General features: G+C 45.2%; 1 protein-coding gene across 3 annotated transcripts in view; it reads left to right on the forward strand.

The window, feature by feature from the left end:
- Positions 1–1,563: 1,563 nt before the first annotated feature.
- The window catches only part of PRDM1 (PR/SET domain 1), a 31,295-nt gene continuing 8,089 nt past the window's right edge, over positions 1,564–24,769 (forward strand). The window contains exons 1-4 of one of the 3 annotated variants that reach the window (XM_066315202.1): positions 1,564–1,798; positions 11,776–12,024; positions 18,667–18,786; positions 21,850–22,102. In XM_066315202.1, the coding sequence (XP_066171299.1) occupies positions 1,793–1,798; positions 11,776–12,024; positions 18,667–18,786; positions 21,850–22,102 (628 nt within the window). In that variant the 5' untranslated portion in view covers positions 1,564–1,792. Of the gene's footprint in view, positions 1,799–10,233; positions 10,282–11,742; positions 12,025–18,666; positions 18,787–21,849; positions 22,103–24,769 lie in introns of those variants that run through there. The other 2 variants (XM_066315203.1, XM_066315200.1) reach the window with 2 other exon arrangements.

Here is a 24,769-nt window from a genome sequence, read left to right on the forward strand (position 1 = left end):
GCCTTTCAAGGAGAAAGGAGAGAGAAAAAAAATCTGGAAAAATGGCTCATCTAGTCAGCACTCTTCTTTCTAAACACCGAATGAGGTGGAGGAAAAGGTGGTGCATCCTATTCTAAGACTGCAGAACTGAGTTTCTGTACACAATCTTAGATCTCCTGGCATCTCCTACCAATTGAAAGAATGCCTGAGTTTGCACCATAATAGGTCTCCATTTACTGACATTTTGGAGTGTTTGTCTCACTGCAAAGCTTGGGGTTTTTTATGTGAGTCTGTTGTCTTGCAAATCTGATGGTTGGCTGTAGGTTTTTACAGAACTTTGACTCAGCTTCAGGGAAGGAGGAATGAAGAAGCAGAAGAGTGAACTTCTGGAAGCTGAAACCCTCCTTTCCCTGGGTTTGAGCAATCTGTGCAGTTATGAAACCTTTTGAAATCTCATTTGCTGATGTCTTTCTGACCCCCCAAATTATTCTTGTGTAAATGTTGACACCCAGCAGAGATGAAATCATTGACTTGAAAAAACATAACTAGCTTATCAGAAACTGCAGGATTCCAACAATACACTAGCAACACCAGCCTTCTTTTTTCTTTCTTTTTTTGACCTTTTTTTAAAATCGTTTGTAGTTAGTTGGCAGATGGTATTGTGAATCAGACGGTACATAACTGAGGGAACAGAATGGGTTTTACAGTTCACATGAACCCAAATCCCTGTCACATATCAAACCGGTTTTATTTTCAGGTCTTCTGCGTGCTTATGATTTTTATATGTTTACTCATTTCAAGTTGATAGTTTTAATTACAAACTCACAAAGTGTATAAGCAGAACAAGAACTAGATATGTTTTCCAACTGAATTCAGGCTGTCTGTAAATTTTCTCTGCATGCTGTACCCATAGCTCACTGAAATCAAAGAACATCAAAGTTTCTCCACTGACCACCTGAAATCAGTTAGTCCTCGATTGGTTCTTTTTATGATTCTGACACTGAAGTTATGTGATTTGCTTGCTGAAGGAAAGTGATTTAAAAAAGGACAGACAAACCATCAGAAAAATGTCGAGGCTTTGGTCTCCTGTATCATGCCATTCAACACCAAGCAGGGCAAAAGGAACAATTGCAATCCGTTTATTCGTGGACAACTGTAAAGCCAGAAGATGCATTAAAACTTGATTTTACACCTTGGATGTTTAGGATCACAGATTAGCTCCATAAATAAAAATCTTCTAAGGAATTTGCTGTGCATAGGAAAAGGGAGCTGCACTCTAGCAAACTAGGAAAAAATCAAAATAGTCTTGTTGGTTCAAAAGCATTAACTTTGAGTTCTGCTGTTCAGGTGTGAGTTTTGGTGTTTTATGTTTTAAATTAAGGGCGTGGCTGAATGTTCATTATCCCTATGATAAAAGCAGTAGAAATAGGTGCAAAATGGCCCTTGTGCAATGCTGTAATTTACCTTTATTTTAAACTGGCTTACACATCTTAATACATTATGACAATCAGAATTATCAGGCCACCAGGCGGAGAGGAGTTTGTTTTGTTAATTGCTCTTGTTAAGCCTAATTACAGAGCGGGGTGGAGTGGATGTGAGGGGAGGGAGGAATCTGCTAGCAAGAGGAAATTCTAAAATCCTCGGAGCAGTTGCAGGCAGTGTATGTTGGGGAGCAAGAGTGCGGGTGTGGTGTGGAGTGCGTGAGCATGCGTGTGTGTGTGTAAGAGTGTGAGAGCGAATGACAGACTTTCCATATGGACTAAAATCCTGAGATGCATAAGCTGGACGTGAGGAACCTGTGCTGTGTGGACACATGAAGGTACAGCTGAACAAAGAACTGAGCTGTAGTTTTCTTTATGAACTAACTCTTCTTTTTTTTTTTTTTTTTTTTTTTTTGAGGGGGATGGGAGAGGGCGGGAGATGCAGATTATTTACTTTGCTGTTAATCTTTGAGGTTTGCATTAGACTGAGCGTTAAAATCGTTTGCCGGTATGCTGCACTGTTCTTTGATATTACAGGTTGCCACGTAGCTGTGGTTTGGTATCCTAAAGCCCTTTGAAATGTTTTCCTTCTTCCCAGTGATTGTAGCAGAGATGTGCCGTTCGCAGACTCTGTTATTTGTTTATACTTTCCAATGGAAAGCATACATCCAAAGAGCCCTTCTGCCCTGCATTATTCCAGTTTGTTTATGTGCCCCACATTACGCTGTTGGCGAATTACTGTGCCTGACCTGCATTGTCAGCCCCCTCTATTGCCTCGGGAGCCTCCGGCACAGAAGTTTCTGATAAGGCAGTTTTGAACAAGCCAGACGCCAAGTGAATGATTCTATAACAAATCTGTGCTCTTCTCCGGGGTATGTTACCTGACTTGTTTGCTGCCAAGGTGGTTTTATTGGTTTGGCTACTGGGTGGAGGGAGGAGACTAGAACAGCACACGAGTCACGCTTTTGTTTTGCTTAATTATAATGTACGCTTTTAATAAAACCTTTTAGTGCCGTGAATTAAATGTCATTGCAATCCTGCACAAGAAGAAAAATGCTACTGCTGTTGTAGCTGACAGCTGAGTGGTTAGATGGCCAGCGTGAGTCTGAGGCTCAGAAGCCTTTTCTTTGCTGGCTAGAGATACTGCTGGGTAAATGTGTTTACTTTTTCCGTAGTATTTATACTAGTTAATGTGTCGCACTAGATAAATCTACTTCCTGAGTCCATCTTTCAGCTTGCTCTCTTCCATCCCAATTGACAAATGGTTTGAGTTTGACACCGTTTTATCAGTTGAGCCCCTGCTGGGTGCTGCATGCCTGCTTGTTTCTGCTTTATCATGAAAAGTGAATTATCTGCAATATTTTGCTACCATCTAACTAGCAGTTGGCAGGCTTTTCTATATGAACTGATTTAGATTTCAGCAAGGGGAGGCTGTTGTCTTTCTCTGCAAAGCCGTGTTGTTGCTCTCCCGGAAAACAAAAGATCCCGGAGCTTTCTGCACCGCAATCTGCTGCTGTCCCACTTTCAAGGAGGTGTTTTGTTTGTTGCAGCAGCTTCCTATCTTAAAATGATAAATTGAGTGGACGTGTGTGCTGTTTTAAACTGCTGTCTCCAGGGCTTTGTGTTCACTTAGGATAAAATACATTATTTTGTGTTAGTCTCTGCTGTGATTTAAACTTGGTTTAAAGATTACACAGCAAAAGGGAAAGCATCAACATCTTCAGCAGTGGTAGTTTGATGAGGAATAGCTGTCAGAAGAAGAACTCTACTGACTTAACCTCAAGTGGGTTGCAAATGCATTAGGGATTCATTAATATTAATAGTAGAATATACATTTCCTGCTTTCGTTTGACATCTTTCAAGCTTTTTTTTTTTTTTTTTTAAAGAGCAACTTGAAGTGCAGTTTTAACACTTATTCAAGTTACTACAAGGATGATAAGCTAAAGTTAAACAGAAGGAGACCTCTGAGTGTGTGGGGCTGGTCTCTAGGAGTCCTGGAATTTGGTGCTGTGCTTTAGAGAAAGATTGTGGTAAACTCTCAGTTGAGACTTTCAAGGCAGTTTGCAAAATGGGTCTGTTAGGTGTGACTGCAACCAGAATAAACTGTTGTCACAAGAAATTGTTCTATGAGGGTGACAGGAAGGTCACTTTCAAAATGACATGTAAAGGGTAATAACTGTGTAGATTTCTAAGGTGGGCACAGTAGTGTCTTGTTCATAAATTCAGGGGTGGAAAAAAAAATCCAAACCCTTCCTGAGTCTCCAAATACTCTATGAGGTTGGTTGAACAGTTCAGTTTGAAAAATAAATAGATCCAAAGTAATTTTTACTTGCTTTTAATCTTTTAAATCCTGTAATGTACATTTTCATGCTTCTGCTCTGTCGCCAGCAGCCTTCTAAGATTTATTCCATGGGGGAAAAAAAATTGACAAAACCACCCAATATCTAACATAAAATAAACTCAAGAATTTTGTTAGGACCAGGAGGGAACATGTAATAGAGATGATCATTTTTCAGCATCCTGCATATCACAGTTTTACCCAGTGAGCCCTTTAAGTAAGAGAACTTGTGGCCGTGGAATGAGGCAGGGGCTTGCTTTTTATAGAAAACACAGCTAAGAGTCCCAGTTAATAAAATAACAAAAGAAAACAGGTAAGCCCCCACAAAGCACCTAGTCAGGCAAGTCTGGTGATGCAGCAGCTACAAATGCAGAAGTGCACATGAGTTTGGCAGATCATACTGATAGGGCAATTTGAATTGTCGGTGTGCGTCTGCTCTACTTGTTGAGCCTAATGAAAAGTACAGTTTAATCACTGGTGTGCCAAATTGACCATGATTAGCTGTTATTGCAGATTAGTGCATTGTCTGGGGCTCCAGAATTATTGATCCGGGTGCTGTGCTCTGGTGTTTTCTGTGCCCTCTATCGTAACCTCTTCTTAATGCTTAGGGCAGAAAAGCAGGAAAGGAGAGTAGGAGGGAAGAAGTCCAGATGGGAAGAAAACAGGTCCTGAAAAGACCACATAGGAACTAGGTCAGGTACTCTGGAGATTAAAGAAGCATGCTTCATCCCTGGACGCAGGAGGCAGGGACAAGTAGCATACAATTACGAGGAATTAGAACGGCAACAAGTAGTGCAGATTTATCAGCTTTAATTGTCTATTGTCAGGACAGAACCCTTCTTGTAGATCAGGCGCTGCCAATGCTTTAATACCTCTAATGGACTCTCTATTGTGGGATTATCTCTCCTAAGGACAATGTATTTCTTAAAACTGTTTTGGGAGAGGGATGGGAAAAAAAAAAAGGGAGGGGAAATAAAAAGAAAAAAGAAAAAAAGAGAAGAAGTAGCTGCAGCCTTCCGTTGTTTTGGGTTTTTTCCCCTCTCTGGTTTGTCACATTTGCAGGAAGTAGCTGAGAGCCCTGTGTTGCTCTTCTGTCAGCAGCACTATTCCTTCAGGGGAACTGATAGATACCTATTGAACATTAACCCCCTTTGCTCCACCTTCCCCAACGAGCTCCTCCAGAAACAATAGCTGGTTGATAAAGAGCAGATAAGCAAGGACACCCGGCTTAAGAATCTCTCTGCTATCTTTATTTTAAAAGCTTTCCTGGGTTTTGCAAAGTAAACATTACAACATTTAAAGAAGGATAAGGTGTCAACTATTTAATGAGAAGTTGTGTTTAATAGCAGAGGAATTCTTCCCTCCCCCAGCCAACACACAGGTATGAAAAGACTGTTATTTCACCACCCTGGGGTAGGAGAGGTGGAGAAATGACAACTGTACTCTTAGAAACTTAAAAAGTGGTCCTACAGACCAGCCCTTCCAGATTCCCCAATCAACTCTAAACATCTAAACAGTCACTATTTTGAAACCTTTGGTCCTCAATGCACGGTAGTCACATTGCTGGATCTGTGATAATCTGTGGGTAAATATTTTCATTTCCACCACATGCACTTTGTCATGGTGTGTAGCTGTTGTTTTTGTTAATCTGTTTTGAAATGCGCTCTGTGGCCAGCTCTTTGTCTGAGAAAAGTGGCGTAGTTCCACCCATGGATCTTGCCCTCCTTCTGCTGTGTTCATTGGCTCCAGGAGATTGGGCAGCCTGGAGAGTGCCTGACATGAAAACTGAATTGTGCAGGAGCACAGACTGAAGTTTCGTCATTGTTCATATCACTGGGTCTTCACCAGGCAGATTGAGGAGAGAATACCCCAAAAAGTGTCATGACTGCCAAGTTGGAAAGAGACATGAAAGTTCACATAGTACAGTTAATTCTGAGGTGACTTCATTATTTCAGCTTGTTGTGAGCTTGTTTTGGGGCTGATGTCTGAAGTAGTCACAGGAGTGAGCCTTCTAATATATGCATACCATCTCATCCCTCTTCCATGACAATCTGGAAATCAGCCTATTTAAAATGAAAATTTTCCAAAGCACACTCTTTTTTCAGTCTTCTTGTCACCTGTAAGGTTGGAAAGTAGTTAAAGTAGTTGGAATGGGTTGGCCAGTTGTCGTTCGTTTTTCCCTCAGTCTCAGTTAAAATGGACAGAATATTCAAAACTCCAGGACTGGGATGTGAAAGGCTGAATTGGTACTCAGATTTTCCTGTCCAGTATAAACCTATGTTGATAGAACATCCTTGCCTCTCCCAAGATCACCATTGCTCTTAGACCATCACATGCACTTAGAAGTGTGATGGGAAGGCTGATGGTAGCCAAGAAGAGAACGTCTGTGGTCCACCTTCTCACAAAGCATTCTTGCCCTCCTGATAGCAGGCCCAGACAGCTTTGGCTCCTTCTCAAACTCAAGCCTCAACAAGAGGAAAAGACTGAAGGTTAGTTCTTGCTTCTGTGTGCTGTGAGAATGTTTTTATTCCATTGGAGGAGAATTGTTTTGGCTTATTCACACGTCATCTGAGCAGTATTTTTATAAGGCCTAGTGGGAAACAAAAAGGGGTATGGTATTTTAGTTTGACTCCTTTTTTCTCTTTTTAAGGAAAATATCTTGAGAGGATAAAACAGCAGAAAACAAAAGTGATGTTAAGGCTTGCACTAGGCAGTAGCTGAGAGTGCAGCCAAAAGATCTGCTCTTGGTATTGCACAGTCCAGACAAAAATAAACGTTTGGCATTTGGAAGTGCTACGAGGCAATGACCAGGGTGCTCTGTAATTAAAGGCAGTCCCTGAAAGCTGCATGTGTTAATTCAAAAGCCTCCTGGCTATAGCACACGCCACCCCAAATGCCCTTGCAAAAGGCTTCTTGTAGACTCAAGTGCAATTTTAATTTCTCTCCTTGTAGGCAATACCAGCTGAAGTTGTCTAGGGCATACAAAGCCTCTGAGATCATATCTGAAGCCCATAGGCAGGTTTTGCAAAGGTCAGTCCAGTCTGAAGAGAAGACGGCTTCTCTTTTACAATGAAGTGTAATTTTTGCTGTTGCACAGTCACTAGAAGAACTCTTTTTCCCTTGAATCTGACAGTAACCATCTTTTCAAAAATGTGGCCCCAAAACACAAGTGCATATCAGAACTTGAAAGCAAGTTTGTCTTAGAGTTTGATTTCAGTTGGCTTTTAAAAGATGTGCAGTTGTGCAACTACATCATGTACCTTCTCCAGTAATGACCACAACTGGTCCCCAAATGTTTACCAGCACAAGGATGCCTACATGCAGGAAGTGGGAAATGGGGGTGGGTCTGGTAGTTACTCTTGATGTGGTCAATCTGCCACTGACCTTGTTTGGGGAAGGGGAGGATGTGAAAATGAGACTCTCCTTTAATCTCTCGTGTGCATTTTATCTCCCCTCCAACTTTTTAAAGAAATTTCTTCTATTAGAGCCAGCTCCCTTCCCTCCTTCTTCCCTTTACAATTACAGCAGGCACAGGGAGAACAGCAGCAGTGGCAGCTGAGGCTGAGTTGCACAGGCTTGTTGTTGAGCTGAAGTGGTGATAGCATCAAAGGAAATGGATGGGGATTTCTGAGATCAGAGCTGTTAGGGCCATTCATGATTTGTTGCTTGGCTGAAAGCTGCTGCAGAGAGAGCTGCCTGAGAAATGCTGATTAATACAGTAATTGAGGTTTTCTATGAGCGAGAAGGAAAAAACTAAAATATGACTAAAAATGTTCTTTTTGAAATGAACAACATTTTGAGATTGCACATTCCAGACAATACCAGCTACTGGTACAAACGATTTCTATAAAAGAGCAGAAAACTTCGGGTTGAACACGGCGCCTTTTTATGTTTCTCTCTTAAGGAGGAAGGTCAGAAGGTCAGTCTATATATTTCTTTAATGGCAGAGTTTCCTCTGTGATTCTTACTTTAGTACACATTCTTAACAATTTGTTTCTGTCTCCTTTTCTTGATAAACTTAGTTTTATTCCTGATCAGGCACTGTTAGGGTGGATCTGCAGATCAGGAAAACCCTTCTCCTGAACTAAGGTAGTTCTGGGCTCAGCTTCACTGAGACACCTGGAGCTAATTTCGGGATAGCCGCAGAGCGTGCTACAGGGTTGAAATCTATAGGCTTCACAGGCTGTACTCACCTCCCCAGGCTCCAGGGATAGAGCCACACTGACCTGGGATATTGGCATCCTCCTGATGAATATTTCACTTCATCTGATGTGATCTAATCTATTCTAATCTAATCTCTGCTTCCTCTTGTTTTCCAGCCCAAAAGCATTCTCAGTTCCTTGAAAAGCAGATTTACTTTTTTCCCCTGCTCTCCTTCACATTAAGAAGATCAGTCTCTGAAGGAAACACATCAACCCTTTCTTCTTGTCTCTCTTCCCCCCCCCCTTTTTTTTTTTTTTTTTTTTTTTTTTTTTGTTTTTCTTGCAAGCTAACAGGGAAGTGAAAAGCTCTGAAACAGCTGCCTCTCGGAGTGAGACTATTTTTCGGTAAAATAATCACCTTCAGTATGACTACATTGTTTTTCTGTTCTATGCAGTGTGACTCAGCATCAGTTAATTAACCCAATCAAGTAGGCCGGATTTCTCTCCTTTAATGAATGGTTCTTCCTACTTCAGAGACTTCCTAGACCTCATTTTGGATGTGCCTCGGTTTTACAGGGTATATCCAATTACATTTCTATCCTTCAGCCCCAGTGCTCGGGCCACCTCTCCTGTGGAATTAGGCTGTGGTGGTAGTTAAGCCAGGACACTCACTTGCGAGCAGTTGCCCTACTTAAGTCTGCTGCCACGAGCCCTGCCGTGTTAGCGCACACGGAAGGTCTTTACACAGATATGCTATTCTCAGCATCGCAGGCCCAAAATGGCAAGTAATCCTTTCCACACGTCTTTTTATCAGTGGGAGGAGGAGCAGGTTAAGGGAAAGGGGTTTGTGTACTCCTGTCAGAGAGACAGACAGGCACTCGATTGCATAAACCTGCTTCCCGCCCCCTCCCCTTCTCCCTTTTTCCTGTGAAGAAATAACCCCGAGCTCACCCTAGAATGTAAGTGCATGTGTGCTTAGAAGGAGAATGTGAAACTAGCTGCCACATAAGGTGCCAGGCAAGTGACGAGAATTATGCTTGCAGACGTGTGAGAAGGAAAAGTAGTAGAGTTGCCTCACAGTGAAGCAGCTAGCATTTGCACTGGGCTGCCGATGGCTATAAATGGAATTGTGCATCACCGTTCCTCTGAGCCCGAGGACGCCTTGCTGAAGAGACAGGACCACTGAAGGAAGTAAGGCATCTGGTTGTTTTGTAATGAGAAGCAGGAATGCTCTTAATAATAAACAAACAGGACATTGTATGCCATCATCACAGGATGTCCTTCCTTCAGCCAGCACGCTGACTTGGATTGGAGGAAAAAAAAAATTGGGTGCTGGGATCTGCTGATTGTTCTACCAACCTTCTTTCCATCAGCAGCGTGTTCCTGCATGGCTGCTCGCACATTGCCCCGTGCGAGATCCGTGCTCGTTTTCTTTCTGCACCGTCACAGGGGCATCGGGTTTGGAATCGCTGCTTGCTGCTGTGAGCTTCCCTGCTGTTACCAAGGGAAAGGAGGAAGGTTTTGTTTAAGGGAAGAAACAGAAATGTTTTCCCCAGTTCCTCTTACAGGCACTGATTAGAAACTCGGGAAAAGGATAAAATCAAAACTCTGAAACTCCCAAATCTGTCATCTCAAGTAAAGTACTGTTGTTGAGGTTTGGGAGCAAACACTTTGAATCGAGTTTTAATCAATAAGCTAGTAAATTAATTTTAGTTGGTATTTCTGATAAAGTTCTATCAAGTCAAACTGCGCAAGAACGAAAGCGGGCACGTGCTAAACTCCGCAGCTTTAAAAATAGCCCGGAAAACAGATTTCTAGTAAAAGCTGCCTCAGGTGCGCTCTCCGCGAAACGCCGCGGTGCCCGCCCACCCGGCAGATCCAGGCGGCGGGGCAGCGCCGCGGCTCTCCCAGCTGACGCACGGGGCCGAAAGGAAGAGGGGAAAAATAATAAAATAATGACAGTGATGTAAAAAACCCAACGCGGGTGGGCTGGGCGGGGCAGGGTCCGCAGGTAGCGCCCCACCTCCCGCGCTGTGAGAGGGGCCGGCGGAGGGAGGGAGGGGCGCTGCGTGAGCGCGGGCGGGCGAGCGGCGGGCGGGCCGGGGCGAGCGGAGCGCCGCTGTGGCAGGCGGCCCCCCAGCGTTCCCCAGCGGCAAGAGCAGCAGCACCTGTGACAGCCGGGGGAGGGAGGAGCGGGAGGGGAGCGGCGGCTGGAGGTGTGAGTCAGTCTCCCGGGGACCCGGCCGCTGGAAGGAAGGAGAAATGTTTACTCTGTAGAAATGAGCCAGGTTTGCCGCCGCCGGTGGGCTTCGGTGTGGAAACGCGCGCGGATTCTGCCCCGGTAAGGAGCGCGATGCCGTCCCCTCTTTCACCCCCGTCTCCACCTCCCCGGCTCTTGCTTCTCGCCCGTCCCGGCGCCCGCGGGACGGAGCAAAAGTTTCCTCGTCGCCTCTCCCGGATCGGAAGCTCTCCTCTGATCGGCATTAACCCTTTCGCTCCGCCGCGAAGCTGTCACATCCCCGGCCCGAGTTTTCGCTGCTCGTCCCCTCTCCCCCTTCAACGCCAAGGGTCCGGCACTGTCGCAATGCTCGCCTCGACCGCGGTCGGGACGGGGCACGGGGCTGGTCCGGAGGCGGCGGCGCGGGGGCCGTGTATTGCCGCGACCCCCGCCTCAGCCTCTTCGGGCCACTGTGCCTCCCGGGAGGGCCGGTCCCGGGGGCGCGCCGGGGGTCTCCCCCGAACCCACAGTCAGTCAGCCCTTAACCTCTTTCTCGGAAGATCGTTGCGCTTTCAGTCTTCGTGTTTCGTTTTTCCCGGTGGAGGGGTGTGAATTTCATAGTAGCTGCCTATCCAAAAAGGAAAAATGAAGGGATTTTACGCCGCATAGAGCGTCATTCTCGGCTACCGGCATAGAGATTTTGGTTCCTCATGAACGTTATGGAAAGAACCCGACCCTAAGCATGTTCGAGGATAGGTTTGATAACAGCACTTCTGTCCTGAACAGACAGAGGGGCTGAAGGACTTGCTGGAACTGTTCTGCTGGGCTCATATCCACTGCTTTGGGATACTAATTCTACGAGGTACCATGAAAATCAAAAGGGATAGAATAACTTTTTAAAAGATTATTTATTTATTTCCCCTGCTCCTTTTGTGGTTTGACCTCCAGGAACACGTTGCAGTGCTTTGTGCAGGGCTGCTGCTGCTACAGTGATGCTGGCAGGATGTCGGCTTTCTCAGCCTTCCATGCCAAAGGATAAGGGGACGTCAGGAGGAGGCGGGCGGGGGGGCCAGGTTGTTTTGAAAGTTGTTTGTGTGTTGAAAGCCGGTGGGAAAGTTCAGGCTTCCCCATTTGGAAGAGGCAAGGCTGGGTTCCGCTCTTCCAACATGCGCTTTCCATTTTTAGCTTCATTCAGACGCAGACAGCAGTTCCTTTCCTCTTCCTCTCCTTGTTTGTGTTACACTTTTCTGAGGCAGCTTTTCCACAGGCGACTAAGTGGTCTCACGGCCGTGACCCCACATTTTCTTCAGCACGGAATATTCTTTTCTCTCTGAAGCATTAAGGAAAGGGTCTGAAAAAGGTAAAGTGGTTGTCACAGCCTAAGGATTTTCTCCTCTTTGTTTTTGTTCCCTCATTACTACCGAGGCTGGCATTTCAAAGTGCTGCTTCAGTCAGAGCAGCTTCGTTTACACTGCTTTTTGGCTATTACTCAACTGTACCAGCTATCCTGCATACGCTTTTAAAGTGTCACAGACTACTGAATTAGTCACACTGTATCAACGGAAACCACAACACTGAAGGACAATGAGGATTAAAGGCTGTTTTCTTTTTTTCCAGGCTGCTACACAGTGTAGCTCGGACGCTGTGAGTTTCAAGAATCTGGTGAAAGGGAGAGAGTGGACAATGAAAATGGACATGGAGGATGCTGACATGACTCTGTGGACAGAGGCTGATTTTGAAGAGAAGTGCACATATATTGTAAATGATCACCCGCTGGATCCCAGTGCCGATGGAGGCACCCTAACTCAGGCAGAGGCTTCCTTGCCAAGGAACTTGACTTTCAAATACGCATCTAACTGCAAAGAGGTAAGCGGCAGTGCTCTGGGGAAGGTTGGAGTCAGACAAGCCAAATCACAGCGCTTTGGAAAGCATGTGCTCACCCTGTCTTTGGTTCTTTAGCATACACACACCCTACCAACAACAACAAATGCTGCCCGCTGGCTTTTAATATGCGACCCTAATAACTCTTTTAAGAAACTGTGTGCTGGTCATGTGTTGTGCAATATTTTCAGTGAAAATTGCAGCCAACCTATCCCTGAAACTGGTTCTGTACCAATTCACAAACAGTTAAATTTTCACACAATTTGAACAGCATCTGAATAAGCATATTTAAACTGTGGGGTAGTTCTTTGTGCCAATTTCTAGGCTGCTGTTTGCCAGGACCATTCATTGCCTCTGGCACAGAGATTAAAGTGCCTCGGTTGTCCAATAAATAGCTTTAAAAAAGTAAAGGGAAAAAAACCCAAAAAAACAACAAATTCCTGGAAATGTGTTTAATTATTTCTTTTTGTTTTCCCTTTGGTTATGAAATTGCTTTATTCTTTTCGTGAGCTTGTTGTATTCCCAACTTCCTAAATTCTTAAAAACTATGGCATGTCACTTAAGGAAGTAATGGTAGAACTGTAGCAAGCTTGACAGAAGGGTGGCCGTAGCTTAAATTAACTTTTGTTTATCTGGGACAGTATCTTCACCGGTAGCTAGCCGTGCGAGTCTGTCCTATCCTTGTCCCTGGAGTGGGTACATTCTTTGTTGTTGTTTCAGAAGGGCTGGAAAGAAACAAGCCTGGATGAGCAATTTGGTTTTGTGTTTACTCCTTGGTATAGAGTAGCTATTATAGCTAGGTGTGATGTTCGGTAGCGTAACAACCCAGGGGACAACCCTTCATTTCTCCCTGTGCTGAGACTTGTGGTATAGCAACTATTACCTGTGCTTCTGCTTTGGCTAAACGTACTGACCACAGAGCTGAAAAGAAGAGGTACACTCATCTGTGCCTATCAAATATTTCCTTCCAGAGCAGGTACTTGTTTAATCCTGTGTACAGAAATAGGACCCCCAGCTGAAGGGTGTTGACACCGTGGAATTTAGCTTGGCAATGCCTAATAGAGCGCCAAGTACATTTGGTAAGAGGTTAAAGCTAAACTCTCCTTAAAATCCATCTTCTCTTCCCATCTGTCCTGCCCTGCAGAACTTGGGCAGAGAAAGGTCATGCTCCAGAAAAAGTGTAAAACCTGGATTTGTGTTACTGTATTGTTAGATAGGTCTTAGTTTGGCATGAAGAGAGAAATAAAGCTGAGACTCTGCTGTGGGATACAGGAGGATTTCTTGATTGAAGGAAGAGCTTGCAGTGTGACAGCTCTGGTCGGTCCTTGGCTGCCAGCTGATGACTGATTGGCTGCTGAGGCTGCTTGCTGTCTCTGGCCCTGTAGAGTCCTGCTGCTGTGGCTGGAGACGTCCAAAGAGCTTTCAAAATTCCCAGCCCTGTGTTTGGAAACACCCAAGGTGTAATTTCCTTATTCCCTGGCTCAGGTCAGTGAATCAGGAGGATTGCTGCCATCTCTGTATAAGAGGTGGGGGGAGAGAGAAGTTGTTGAAAGATTGCTGGTTCTTTCTTGTAAAATGTGACCCGTGCAGCTCCCTGCTAGTGGGAGTCTGAATATAGGACATCCTCCTTTTGTTCTCCAAAGCTCCCCCCGCTCTTTCATTTGTGCTGAATTGCACCTACCCTAAGGAGCAATAGGAGCTTTTAAACCCTGTCTTTAAGGTAGCTCTGAAAGGAAGGGCTGATATGATGTGCTCTTTCGCCCACCTTCTGTGAAGGCTGCACTCCGGTGAATGTATGGACAGGCCTCATTTGCTACTCATCTGCTGGGTGAAGTAGTTGTAAGTGGCATAATCCACTTGTGTGCTAGTAACTTCTGACGTGAAACGTTGGATTTTTTTTTTTTTTTCCTGTCTGCCTTCCAAGTTCGATTTTGTTTAGTGGGGTCAGGACTGGGTCTGTGTGTTACTTTTGTGTGTTGGTGTTTGTGGGTCAGTGAGGGAGCCTGATTCTGGTTTTGACCTCATGGAAAACCTGGAGTCCTGACAGCTAGGTAGAGTGGGTTTTTTTCACCTGCAAAAGGATGAGGTAGAACTTCGGGGGATGCATGTGTGCGTGTTTGCCACTGGGTTTCAGATGTGAGCTGTCTTCAGTGTTAACTTTGGGGAGAGCTGTGGCTTCATCTCTTTGAGAGTTTTAAATGCCGAGTCAGTTTATTGTCAAAAAAACATATATAATATATCGCTTGTGAAATGCTGATACTGTCATGATTAGATCATGAAATCCTACTGCTGTCACAATTACTGTTGTATCTCCGGCTGGAGCAGGAAAAGTACTGCGTGCCTGCTTAGGAGGGAGGAAGTACGACTGCTGCTGTTTGGGGAGGGTTGTTTTTTCTATATCTTCTCCTTGCCTGCTTTGTGGAGCTCCTCTTTAAAGGTTTATGCAATTTGCAAGGGAGCCCATGACACGTCATCATACTCTTGTTTATTCTTGGATCTTGATCAGGGACTTTTCTGAAGAACAGATTTTTTGCCGTGAGTTCACAGAATGTGTCAGCATTTTAGAAAATGAATTACTACTGCTCGTAACATTTTAGACTGCTGGATCTACATGAAATCATTTATTTATTTCTATGCGTGAATTATTTGTCCTTTCCCCCAGTTTAGGCAATTGTCAAAAAATGATGAAATGTGGTGTCAGGCTTATGCTCTAGAAGGCCATATGTGAATGATCTTTTCATGCAGACATTTAACAATATTTTTTTCAATAATCTTCCCTTTGGTCTGGTGCTTAAAGCTCAAATAGCCTTTCTTGATATAAAATGACAGTTATTCTGCTGTCTTGAGTATTACTAATATCTCATCCTGGTGTGTGAGCTTTGACAGAGGAAAACATCTTGGCGAACCACTCATTACTGTTGCGTATCTCTGATAAGGATATTTCTTAAAAACAGACCTTGAATCAGTGATTTTGGTGAAAGCAGTGATTTTGAGCTGTTACAAACTGTGCCTCACTGACCTCAGACACTTGCTCTCCCCTATTGCTTTTATTTATTTTTTCTGTGGTTGCCGAGAAAGCCATCTGAAAGCATTCTATTTTGTGGCACCACTTTTACAAAACTGGTCACCGAACAAAGGGGTAAAAATACACACAATTATAGAACTAGTAGCTAAAAAAAATCAAAATCAGTGTTAATTCAGGACATGTGACGGCCTGCCCTATGTGCGTGTGGAGAATACTGCTATTTTGATGAAGCCAGCAGGAGTTTGTTCGGTATTTTGGTTTTTTAAAGCAGAGTAGTGGTTCCATTGCAAAATACCATCCCCTTGCAGAATTAGCAGGAGTCGTTGTTTTACTTCAGTGCCCTCTCCCCACACAAAGATTCGGGAGCGCTGATCTTCCAAAGCGCCGTCTCAGATCAGGTTTGGGACCGGGGCCCGCGGGCAGCCCGGGCTGTGCCGAGCGGGCCAGGCGGGCCCCAGGCGTGCCCGGCCCCCGGCGCCGCATTAGGACCCTGGTCAGTTCCAGGGCCGCCGTCCCGGGCTGCCGCCGGCCCCGGGCTCCCCCCGCCGGGCCGCCCCGCCGGCGGCCGCGCTGTCCCCGGCGCGCCCGGGCGCCGCTCGCAGCCGCCCCGCTCGGGCAGCGGGCGGAGAGCTCCGGCTGAGGCCGGGCTGCACCCTCCTGCTGGAAATGCTCTGGTACTGAGAAGAGGGACGCGACCGGAGCGCTGGGAGCTTTGAAGGGAGAAGGGGTGAGCGCCTGTGGAGAGGGACTAGCGGGGGAAGCAGCCCGCGGCTGCCGTGCGGCGAGGTGCGGGCCCCGCAGGCAGCGCCCGGGCGGCGGCAGGAGGCTCCGCTCCTCGGGAGCGCCCGCGCCGGGCTCCCCCCGGCTCCCGGGAAGGGCTCCCCGCCGGGCGGAGCTGCGCGCTGGAGGACACCTGGCGGACACAGCTCCGAAGTGCCGCTCCGGCACAGCCCTCCGGCAGCCCGGGGCCGGCTCACCCCCGGCTCCCGACCCGGAGCTGCGCCGCTGTCCTGCCTGCCAGCCCTCGGCAGCTGCCTGCTTCCCGGCCTCTCCTTAAGCCGCCCCCGCTGAGCTGCGGCGGGGCAGGAGCCGCTTTTGGCTGCGGCAGGGGGGCTGCTGGCGGCCTGGAGCCAGGCTGCCTTGGCACTGCTGGCGCCCTTCTCCTGTAGAGTGCCCCTCATCGATCCCAGCAGCTGAGTTTGGGAGGGAGCATTGGTGGCCGGGAATTGCTGACCTGAGAGCCACCGTCAGCTAAAAGTAATCTGGACAGCTTTATAGCCTGGTTTAGCAGAACGTCAGTGTTGGCACACACAGATCTGCAGAACCTCTTCTGCCAAATTCTGATGGGTACAGGCTGAGAAATCATCTTTGCTTCTCCCCTGGCATAGATGAACACAAACGCTGTCTGTAAGGTGCATATCAAAAAGTATCTGCTGTGTCAGAGACTGTTTCAAGTTGACTAGTTCAAGGAGTGATTTCTAGAGATTCTGAGAATTTCATTATAGTAATTTTAATTAAGGCCAAGATATTTTTTAAACCATGAAAAATCTCAAGCCATCATGCAGTAAAACTGGTAGGGTGTGCTTGTAGCTTGGTTGTGAACTTTTCTTGAGAGGGCAGATGGATGTAAATGAAGATATATAGGGAAAATGAGAAGAACATCTGCCTTTTTCAGCTCTCTATGAGACATGTACAAGCAAGATAAAAATAAAACTGAGCCACTGAGCTTCTTTCAGCATATGGTAGGTGTAAGAAAATTTCTGGAAGTCCCTCTTCTCTCCAGTCCAGATGCACAGATCAATGGAGCATTTAACTACCTCTGCTGTTGATGTTTTAATTCTTTTTTTCTTTGTAGTGTGCTGAAAACATATGTTAAAATGCAAAAGAGTACAAACAGCCACCACGTACACCCAGCAATCTGTTTCCAGGTGATTCCTTGGATCCATGGCTGTTATTTGGCCCCTTTATTTTGACATTTATCAGGAAATTATGCTAGGTGTTCATTTTTTACTGGGATTTTTAATCTTGACCAGTACACAGGCAAGGATTTCTCTGTCTGCCTCTCACTTATACATTAAGGATCACACAATGTAAGAAAATGTTGTGAGAAAATCAGAAGACTTAGCTAATTAGTGAAGCACCGTCTACATACAGTCCAGGGTTTTTACCACCCTTTGCTGAGAAGGAAATAGAAAAAAAAGAAAAGCTCACTGAAGTGAGCTATCTGTAAGGTCTGACAAGTGCTAATCTGCTTTGGTAAGGACATGGATTCCTTGTGGTGTAGAGACAGCAGTAATCCCAGTTTTCAGTCTTCTCAACTACTTTTGGTGTTTCTGTCTTGTTCTGAAATCCTGGTGAGCAAAAAGACAAGTGGCAAGATGTGTAAAGGGGATACGTTTAATACATTTTGCCATGAGATTGAAAATATATTTGGTTATAATACCAAATTAATGGGCTTTTTACCTTTTTTTTTTTTTTTTTTTTTTTTTTTTTTTTCTCTCACTATCTGAGCAGCAGGATCAATCTTGCAAAGGCTTGGGATTTTTGTTTTACAAAATTGTTGGTTTTCTAACATTGTTTGGATACATTAAATTTAAGAAGATTGGTGAGAAACAGAGAGACAAAACCAATAACTCAGCAGTGTTTTGCAAAGGGTTACTCCAAGGCACGTTCTTCTGAATAATGATGAATTGCTTCCTGATTTGTGGTCAGTGACTTTTTTTTTGGTATAATTACTGTCAAGAAGGAAGCTGAACAACCAGAGTACATTTCTTAGACTTAACATAGTGGAGAATTTTCTTTTAAATTGTTACACCTTTTTTGACCAAACCCACTTGCTATATGTTATCTGATGATAACTAATGATTCCTGTTTGTACAAAAAGGTGACCTGTGACTACATGTCCCAGAGCCACTTCATATTCTGTTTTGTATGCCACTGTATGCTGGTAAGAGAACTGAAGGCTTTTTTGGTTTTTGGTGTTTGTTTGCTTTTTTGGGTTTTTTTGGTGGGTTTTTTTTTGGGGCGGGGGGGGGGGGGGCGGGGGGGAGGGTGCTTTTTGGTTGTTGTTGTTTCTTTGTCTTCTCCTTTTAGCTGTCAGGGCGGGTATAGACCGAAGAATGGAGGGGGGGTGGAGGGTGGTTTCGTTTTGATCTGGAAGAGCAGTCATTCCCGTTCCTAAGTTGTTAAAAAAGCAAGCTCTGTAGCATGAAGTGATTGATAGATATCGCATATTTTTGTTTGCTGGAACTAGACTTTTAGGGGTTGCCTTTGATAGGAAAAATAACTTCTGAAGATATTTGACAGTCTCTGTACATTTTGCTTACTGTTTCTTCTTGTAAATGTATTTCCAGAAAGAACATTTTTAAGGTGGTATTCATCATTAGCTTCCATCTGTCTTTGGAAAATGCTAGTACCTAATAAAATTGTTTGCATTGTCACCAACACGATTGTTCATATATTTATTTCTGTTTTGCTGACCTGTCACAAAAAAATTCTTGCATTGTTTGCTTTACCTTGATACATCTGGGGGACAGGGGAGAAGAGGGGGACTTCCCATTTTCTACTGGTGACGGACTGATCCTGTGCTGCTCTTCTTGTAGGTCACTGGAGTTATAAGCAAAGAGTACATCCCAAAAGGAACACGCTTTGGACCCCTGGTAGGAGAGATCTATACCAGTGATACAGTTCCCAAGAATGCAAACAGAAAATACTTTTGGCGGGTAAGTAGGAAAAAACAGCAGCACGTTGTTGCAGTAAGCAGATCACTAAATGAGTATGGCTGAGAAGCTGGGTCACTTCCTGCTGCGTGACGCCAGGGACAACCTCTGTATGCGGCCAGGTGCAAACAAGGCCAGTGGGTGAATTAAGCCAAGTAAAAGCTTGGCTGTCTTGGATGCAGGGACTCTGTGGGTGGAGAGATCAGTGGAGATGCACAGCCCTTCCTGGCTCTGTCTTACAAAATGTATCGGTGTTGATTCTGTAAGGAAATAGTTCTGCTGCTTGCTGTAAGGGCAGGTTATTTTGCATTTCTTCACAGTGGAAGGGCATTCTGATTTATGCAAGTATCATGTCCTTGATTTTTCCCACCACGAAGAAGCTGTTAAAGTACTACATAAACTTTCACTCTGGAATTATGATACATTTTTTGACATTTTTTCCTGCGTCTTGGATAGACCTGCTGTAGCACAGTGGTGGTAGTCTTCAGCATGTGTCATTCAATTAATAAACTTTTCTAGGCCTCCTCAGAATTGTTTAAAAGAGCAGCTCATAGATCTTAGCAAAGGGAAAAGAAACAAACAGCAGAGGTGGTGCCTAATTTGAACTCCATAGTATAAGCTGGAAGAGAGCAGCAGCCAATATGTTTTGGCTTGGGCAGTCTGTGCTGCCAGTTTATCAGTTGACATAATCCTCATTTTTCTTACAGACACCTTATTAATTGCTAGAGAACATTCCTTCAGCCCCATCTCATTTCATGGATTTGTTTTGCTGCCTTCTAGCTGTGTAGGTTGTGTCTAAATCCGTGGATTTGGGACTGTGTCCAAGCCTCTGTGCTCGGGTGCCTCCCTGCCTTAGTAATATCCCAACCTCATATCCAGGTGAAACCCAGGGCATGCACCAGCATTCCCCACACCCCTTTCTTCCTACCTAATTGAATCATTTTGGTTTTCTCAGATCGTCTTTGTACGATGTAATACGGCACTGCACAGGCAGTTATTTGCATAAGTGTTTTTACAGAACAGGCGATTGTTTTCACATTAATAAGGCCACAGAATGTTTCTTTTTGCTGAACTTTTTGGGAGCTTGTGTCCAGTCTAGGAAGAGACCAGTAGGCTGACCCCACCGGTTGTTGGTAAGACAGCAGACACAGGGAAGAGGGGCTGATAACCATCCTGCAGGACTTCATTCCTACACTGCAGTCAGAAAGATGACATCATTCTTATGATGTGATTTTAAGCCTTAATGCGGAGGGATCCTCAGAAATAATATCCTAAGAGCCATCTAAGCATCATTAAATTCCCTGTTATAATCTCTTGATTCGTTCAAGACAGACTGCTGCACTTAAAATTAATTCCTTCCTAGGGGTCTGACATAGGCTTGCATATGCAAAGGAAATTGTGGGAGATAACTTCCCACATGTTACTAAAGGCATCCTGGGCTCGCTGGCAGGAGCGGGAACATCTGCTGGGCGCCCGGGGACGCTGCCCGCGCCAGGGGAGCGGGGCCGCCTCATTTCTGGGAAGCGCGCCGTGACTCAGCACATCTGGGCGCGCCTTCCCCAGAATCGGTGGGAGCTGGTGGGTGCCTCTGCCGGGGAGTCGGAGCCGTGGCCCTGACGTGGGAGCTGGTTTGGGAAGTGGTGGCAGGCGTCAAGCGCCAGAGCCCCGCGTTCCTGGAAGTTTGCGAGCCGGGGTGAGCAGAGAAACCCGAAGGCTCCTCTTGATGCAGCACAACTCGCCCGGCTCCCTTCCATTTTCTCATAACAAACACACCGCAAAATCTCTCGCAAGCTGCTTTGATGAGGCCACATGTATTTCCCCCTTCTCAGTTTACAGGAAGTTACTCTTAAAGAAAGTGATTCTGGTGTTTACGGCCCGCGTTAAAGGGCCAGGCCGCCTCCCCTCTGCGCCCGCCGGGCTCCGGGGAGCACGGGAGGGTCCCGGCCGGCCAGGGAGGTGCGAGAGACAGTGGAGAGGGCACTCGGGCAGGAACAACAGCCTGTGGAGTGTTTTCTCCCTGAGATAAGCTCTCTCTCCCCTTTGGAAAAGCATTTCCTGCTCAGCGAGGTGCGTTGCTGGTGCAGGCTGCTCCCACTTGAAGGTCTGGCTTTTGCCTGGTCATCTGTTTCCAGAAAACCAGGAACCCCATTTCATCCAGCACGGAGCTAGTTCCCCTTGAGAGTAAGCAGTGTCTTTTTTACAAGTGTGTTTCCTGGATTTCTCTTGATTTTTTTTTTTTTAATATATATTTCTCTTATGCTTACCATTTCAAGAAACAGTAGGTTCTGTGTCAGTGATGGGAACTTCTTTTCCCCGAAACTGCTGAGCAGTTTTCAGATTCATGTTTTCTTGCCCCTCTGTGGACAAGTCAGAACATGTCCCTTGGTAGGAAAAGTGACATCTCATGGGCTAATCCCTCTCCAGGTCTTCCTTCGGTTATGGCAGGTGATTTTCATCTTTGCCTCACCCAGCCTTCCTACAAAAGGGTTACAGTTCAGCTATGAGCAAGTGTTGCTTTAGGACTGGGGGGTGGAGAATGTTTGCATAGTTTAAACCTTTGGGTGGAGGTGGTAGGAAACTGCAAGTACAGAGGCCATAGAAAGAGGCCAGAAGAGAAGAACTCTGACGTAGCACAGCCAGCCAGTCTTATACACAGGTGACTCAAAGCATTAATGCAAGCATGCACTCAGACCTGCAGTCATCAGCATCACCCACTTGTTGATCAGAGCACCAGGAAAAGGACTCTAAGGTAGACTGTTCACAGAGAGAGAGTACTCTGCATTTCAGATTTTGGGTCTTGTTTTGCCAAGCTAGCAGAGACACAGGCTAAGATTAAATGGAAAAGGTCACTGTGGACTTGCCTTTAAATACCTTAACTCAGAGGATGTCATTGTTGGAAAGGCAGGAACACAGCTTGAAGTCTTATTTCAGTAATACATGCTCATCTTAAAAAAAAAACAAGGGAGCTTATCACTTTTCCCTGATGGACTCTGTGCGTACCTGTTGCGTATTGTGCCTATATATATATATGTATATATATTCATAAGCACTTCCTCTCTGTTCCAGATCTATTCAAGTGGTGAACTTCACCACTTCATTGATGGATTTAATGAGGACAAGAGCAACTGGATGCGTTATGTAAACCCTGGCTACTCTGTTCAGGAGCAGAACTTGGCTGCTTGTCAGAATGGAATGAACATCTACTTCTATACCATCAAGCCCATCCCTGCCAACCAAGAGCTGCTTGTGTGGTATTGCCGAGACTTCGCAGAGAGGCTGCACTATCCCCCCTCCAGAGAGCTGACAATGATGAACCTCAGTAAGTGGATTACAGTATAAACAAGGAATGCTAGTAATGTCTCTTCTGCCTATACAGTCTAATAATAAGTTGTATAATTACACAGCTGCATCATCTGTTGTGTCACAGGAGGTAGCTTGGAGTGGAAAAGGGGAATTAAAAATCCCAACACAAGAGAATGAGTTCCCTGTGCCTGTTCAAATAGAAAGAGAATCTAAAATTTGAGCAGTTGCTTGTTTACAATCTGAGTCTTATCTGATGAAATTCTGGACAGACAACCTGCCCTCTGTCTTCCTAACCATAGCTGTTTGGTTGACTCTCAGACTTTCCAGTTTTAGATCTCACAGTGTGTTGAGCAAAAGTCTGCTTTGGTAGCATATACTGGAGGCTGTCCAGTCATGCTCCCAAAGGGCTGCCCTCACTGTACCAGGAAGTGGCAATGTGCCATGACTCTGTCTAGGTGTCTGACAAAATACATGTTTACTGCATAATGTACTTTGAGCCTTGCATCTACACTTACTTATCTTATGGGAGCAAACCTGTGGTCTTCTCATCTGGTTACTTGTGTTTTAAGCCCAGTGTACTTTGTCCCCATTTCTGACTTTATATTGCAGCTTTCATTTTCTGTTCAAAAATAATAGCACTGGTAGCAAAGGGAAGAGGTGTTTCCAGGAGTTTGTGTTCCTCTGTGGTTTCTGATTATTTCCAGCCTTGGTGCTTTACTTCTCACTTAATCACTGCCTGACGCCTCACCCAGAGCCCCTTCTAGAGAAGGACAGATTCTTGCTGATTTCTCAGTGGACTCTTAGGCTGCTTCCCCTGCTGCTGCTCTAACATAGAGCAGAGTACTCTTCTGTCCTTCAGTGACTACACTGAAACTTGAAGGAAAAACTGCAAGCAGTTTTGGGTTTTTTTGGTTTTGAGGGTTTGTTGGTTTGTTTGTTTTTTTAATTAAAGAAAACTTACTTATGGTTATTTGGCAACAAGGAATGGGTTATAAAGTATCAATGTTGCTTTGGGAATCATTAGAACTGTCATCCCGTATTATAAAAATTATATCACACATTCAGATTAATCAAAAGTACATCTGTACTCTCTGGGTGTCACCCTTTCACAAGCTTTTTTTCTTTCCCTACAAATTAATAGAAGAAAACTCGTTGTCTCCTAAGGACAGAGAGAAGAGAGGGAGGGAATGTCTTATGCAGCTATATTCTTTGTTCAGAAACTATCTCACTGATTCTGTCGTCTTTGTACGTATGTCATTTCACCACTCTCTGTGCAGTTTTATTTCCTGGTAAAATGAACTGTTGGCTTTTCAGTGAGACCTGCAGGTGAGATGAGGCAACAGCATGTAGGGCTCTGGTGGACGAAGAGTTTGCTAAAATCTAGTCAGGCACATTTGGCCACTAGCTAGGAGGATACACAAACACAGGATTAGTTTCCTGCATCTTCTGGCACCTTAGGCTTCCTTGCAGAAGTAGCAATTAATGTATTTGTAAAGTGTTTCTTACTCTGTCTGGTTACTCTTAATCAGGTCAAAGCTAAGGGTGTCTGGACATGGTAGAATAACTGATTTTAGTAAAAATAGTAAGTTCAACACAAGGGTTTAAAGAAATGGGAACTTGAGCCACAGTTTTGTAGTTCAGCCTTAATATTTGCTATATTTCCAGATGCTGAGTTTGAAATAGACATTCTTCTCTTTTTTAAGATAATTGCATTTAAACCATTTAGAAACTTCATGTTAGCTCTTTCCACATAAAGAAAATAATAATTCAGAAAATGAGAAAAACTCTTCACTTTTTTTTCTTTTCCCGTTATTCTTGTGAGCAGCACATTCAGGCCTAAAGCCTGCAGATGGGCCAAAACCCCTACAGGTCCCATAAGGATTGAGGTTTTCTAAAGTTAGCCTTTGAAAAGTGTGGAAGAAAAATCAAAAAGTCTCCCCAAGATCCTTATTTGCCAAAGTCCCTGTAGCAATGGTGCAATCAGGGGTGGTTTTTCCAGCGTTAGTGCTGGAACCAGATGAGTTTACCGTGAATGCCAGCACTGTTTAGCTTTCTTCTGCTCCTTTCTCCCAGGCTGCTAGTTAAATCTAAAATTAGAGAGCATCGTGCTGCCTCTCCAGCCTCTCTCTCTCTCTGTCACAAAGGCTGCCCAAGGTACCCTGGCACGGCACTCATCCATGAGTGCAGTGCAGAGGGTTTGTCCCCAGTTTTCTGGCACCCTGCACCTGCGACAGACATGAGGCTTTGGCCCAGCAAAACATCTGAACACAGCCTTGCTTGAGGGGACCCCACCCCAACACCCCCTCCCAACCTGCTAGGAAGTCAGGGAAGTCCTCTCCAGCTGAATAGATTGCTAATAATTTGGTGTTTAAAGTGGTATGGCTTCCCTCAGAAGAGCAGGGGTGCATCATCACCTCTCCCAGCTCGTGGTTGCTGGTTTTGGCACCCGCTGAAGAGGGAGGGAGGGAAAGTTGGGATCTGGGTCCCAAGAGGCAGGCTGAAGTCAGGGCCTCATCCCATGGGATACACACTGCTGTGGGCAGGAGGCAGCCAGTGGCCGTGGTGTGTTGCACCCAGATCTGTCCCTTCACTGTGTCTTGGGTGTGCAGTGCCCACTGGTGCCCGTGGGAGGCTTTGGAATAGTCGTACCTTGGCTGGCTGCCCAGCACAGGAGAGGGCACCT

Source organism: Sylvia atricapilla, chromosome 3, assembly GCF_009819655.1.
Source record: "Sylvia atricapilla isolate bSylAtr1 chromosome 3, bSylAtr1.pri, whole genome shotgun sequence".
Classification (NCBI taxonomy): Eukaryota; Metazoa; Chordata; class Aves; order Passeriformes; family Sylviidae; genus Sylvia; species Sylvia atricapilla.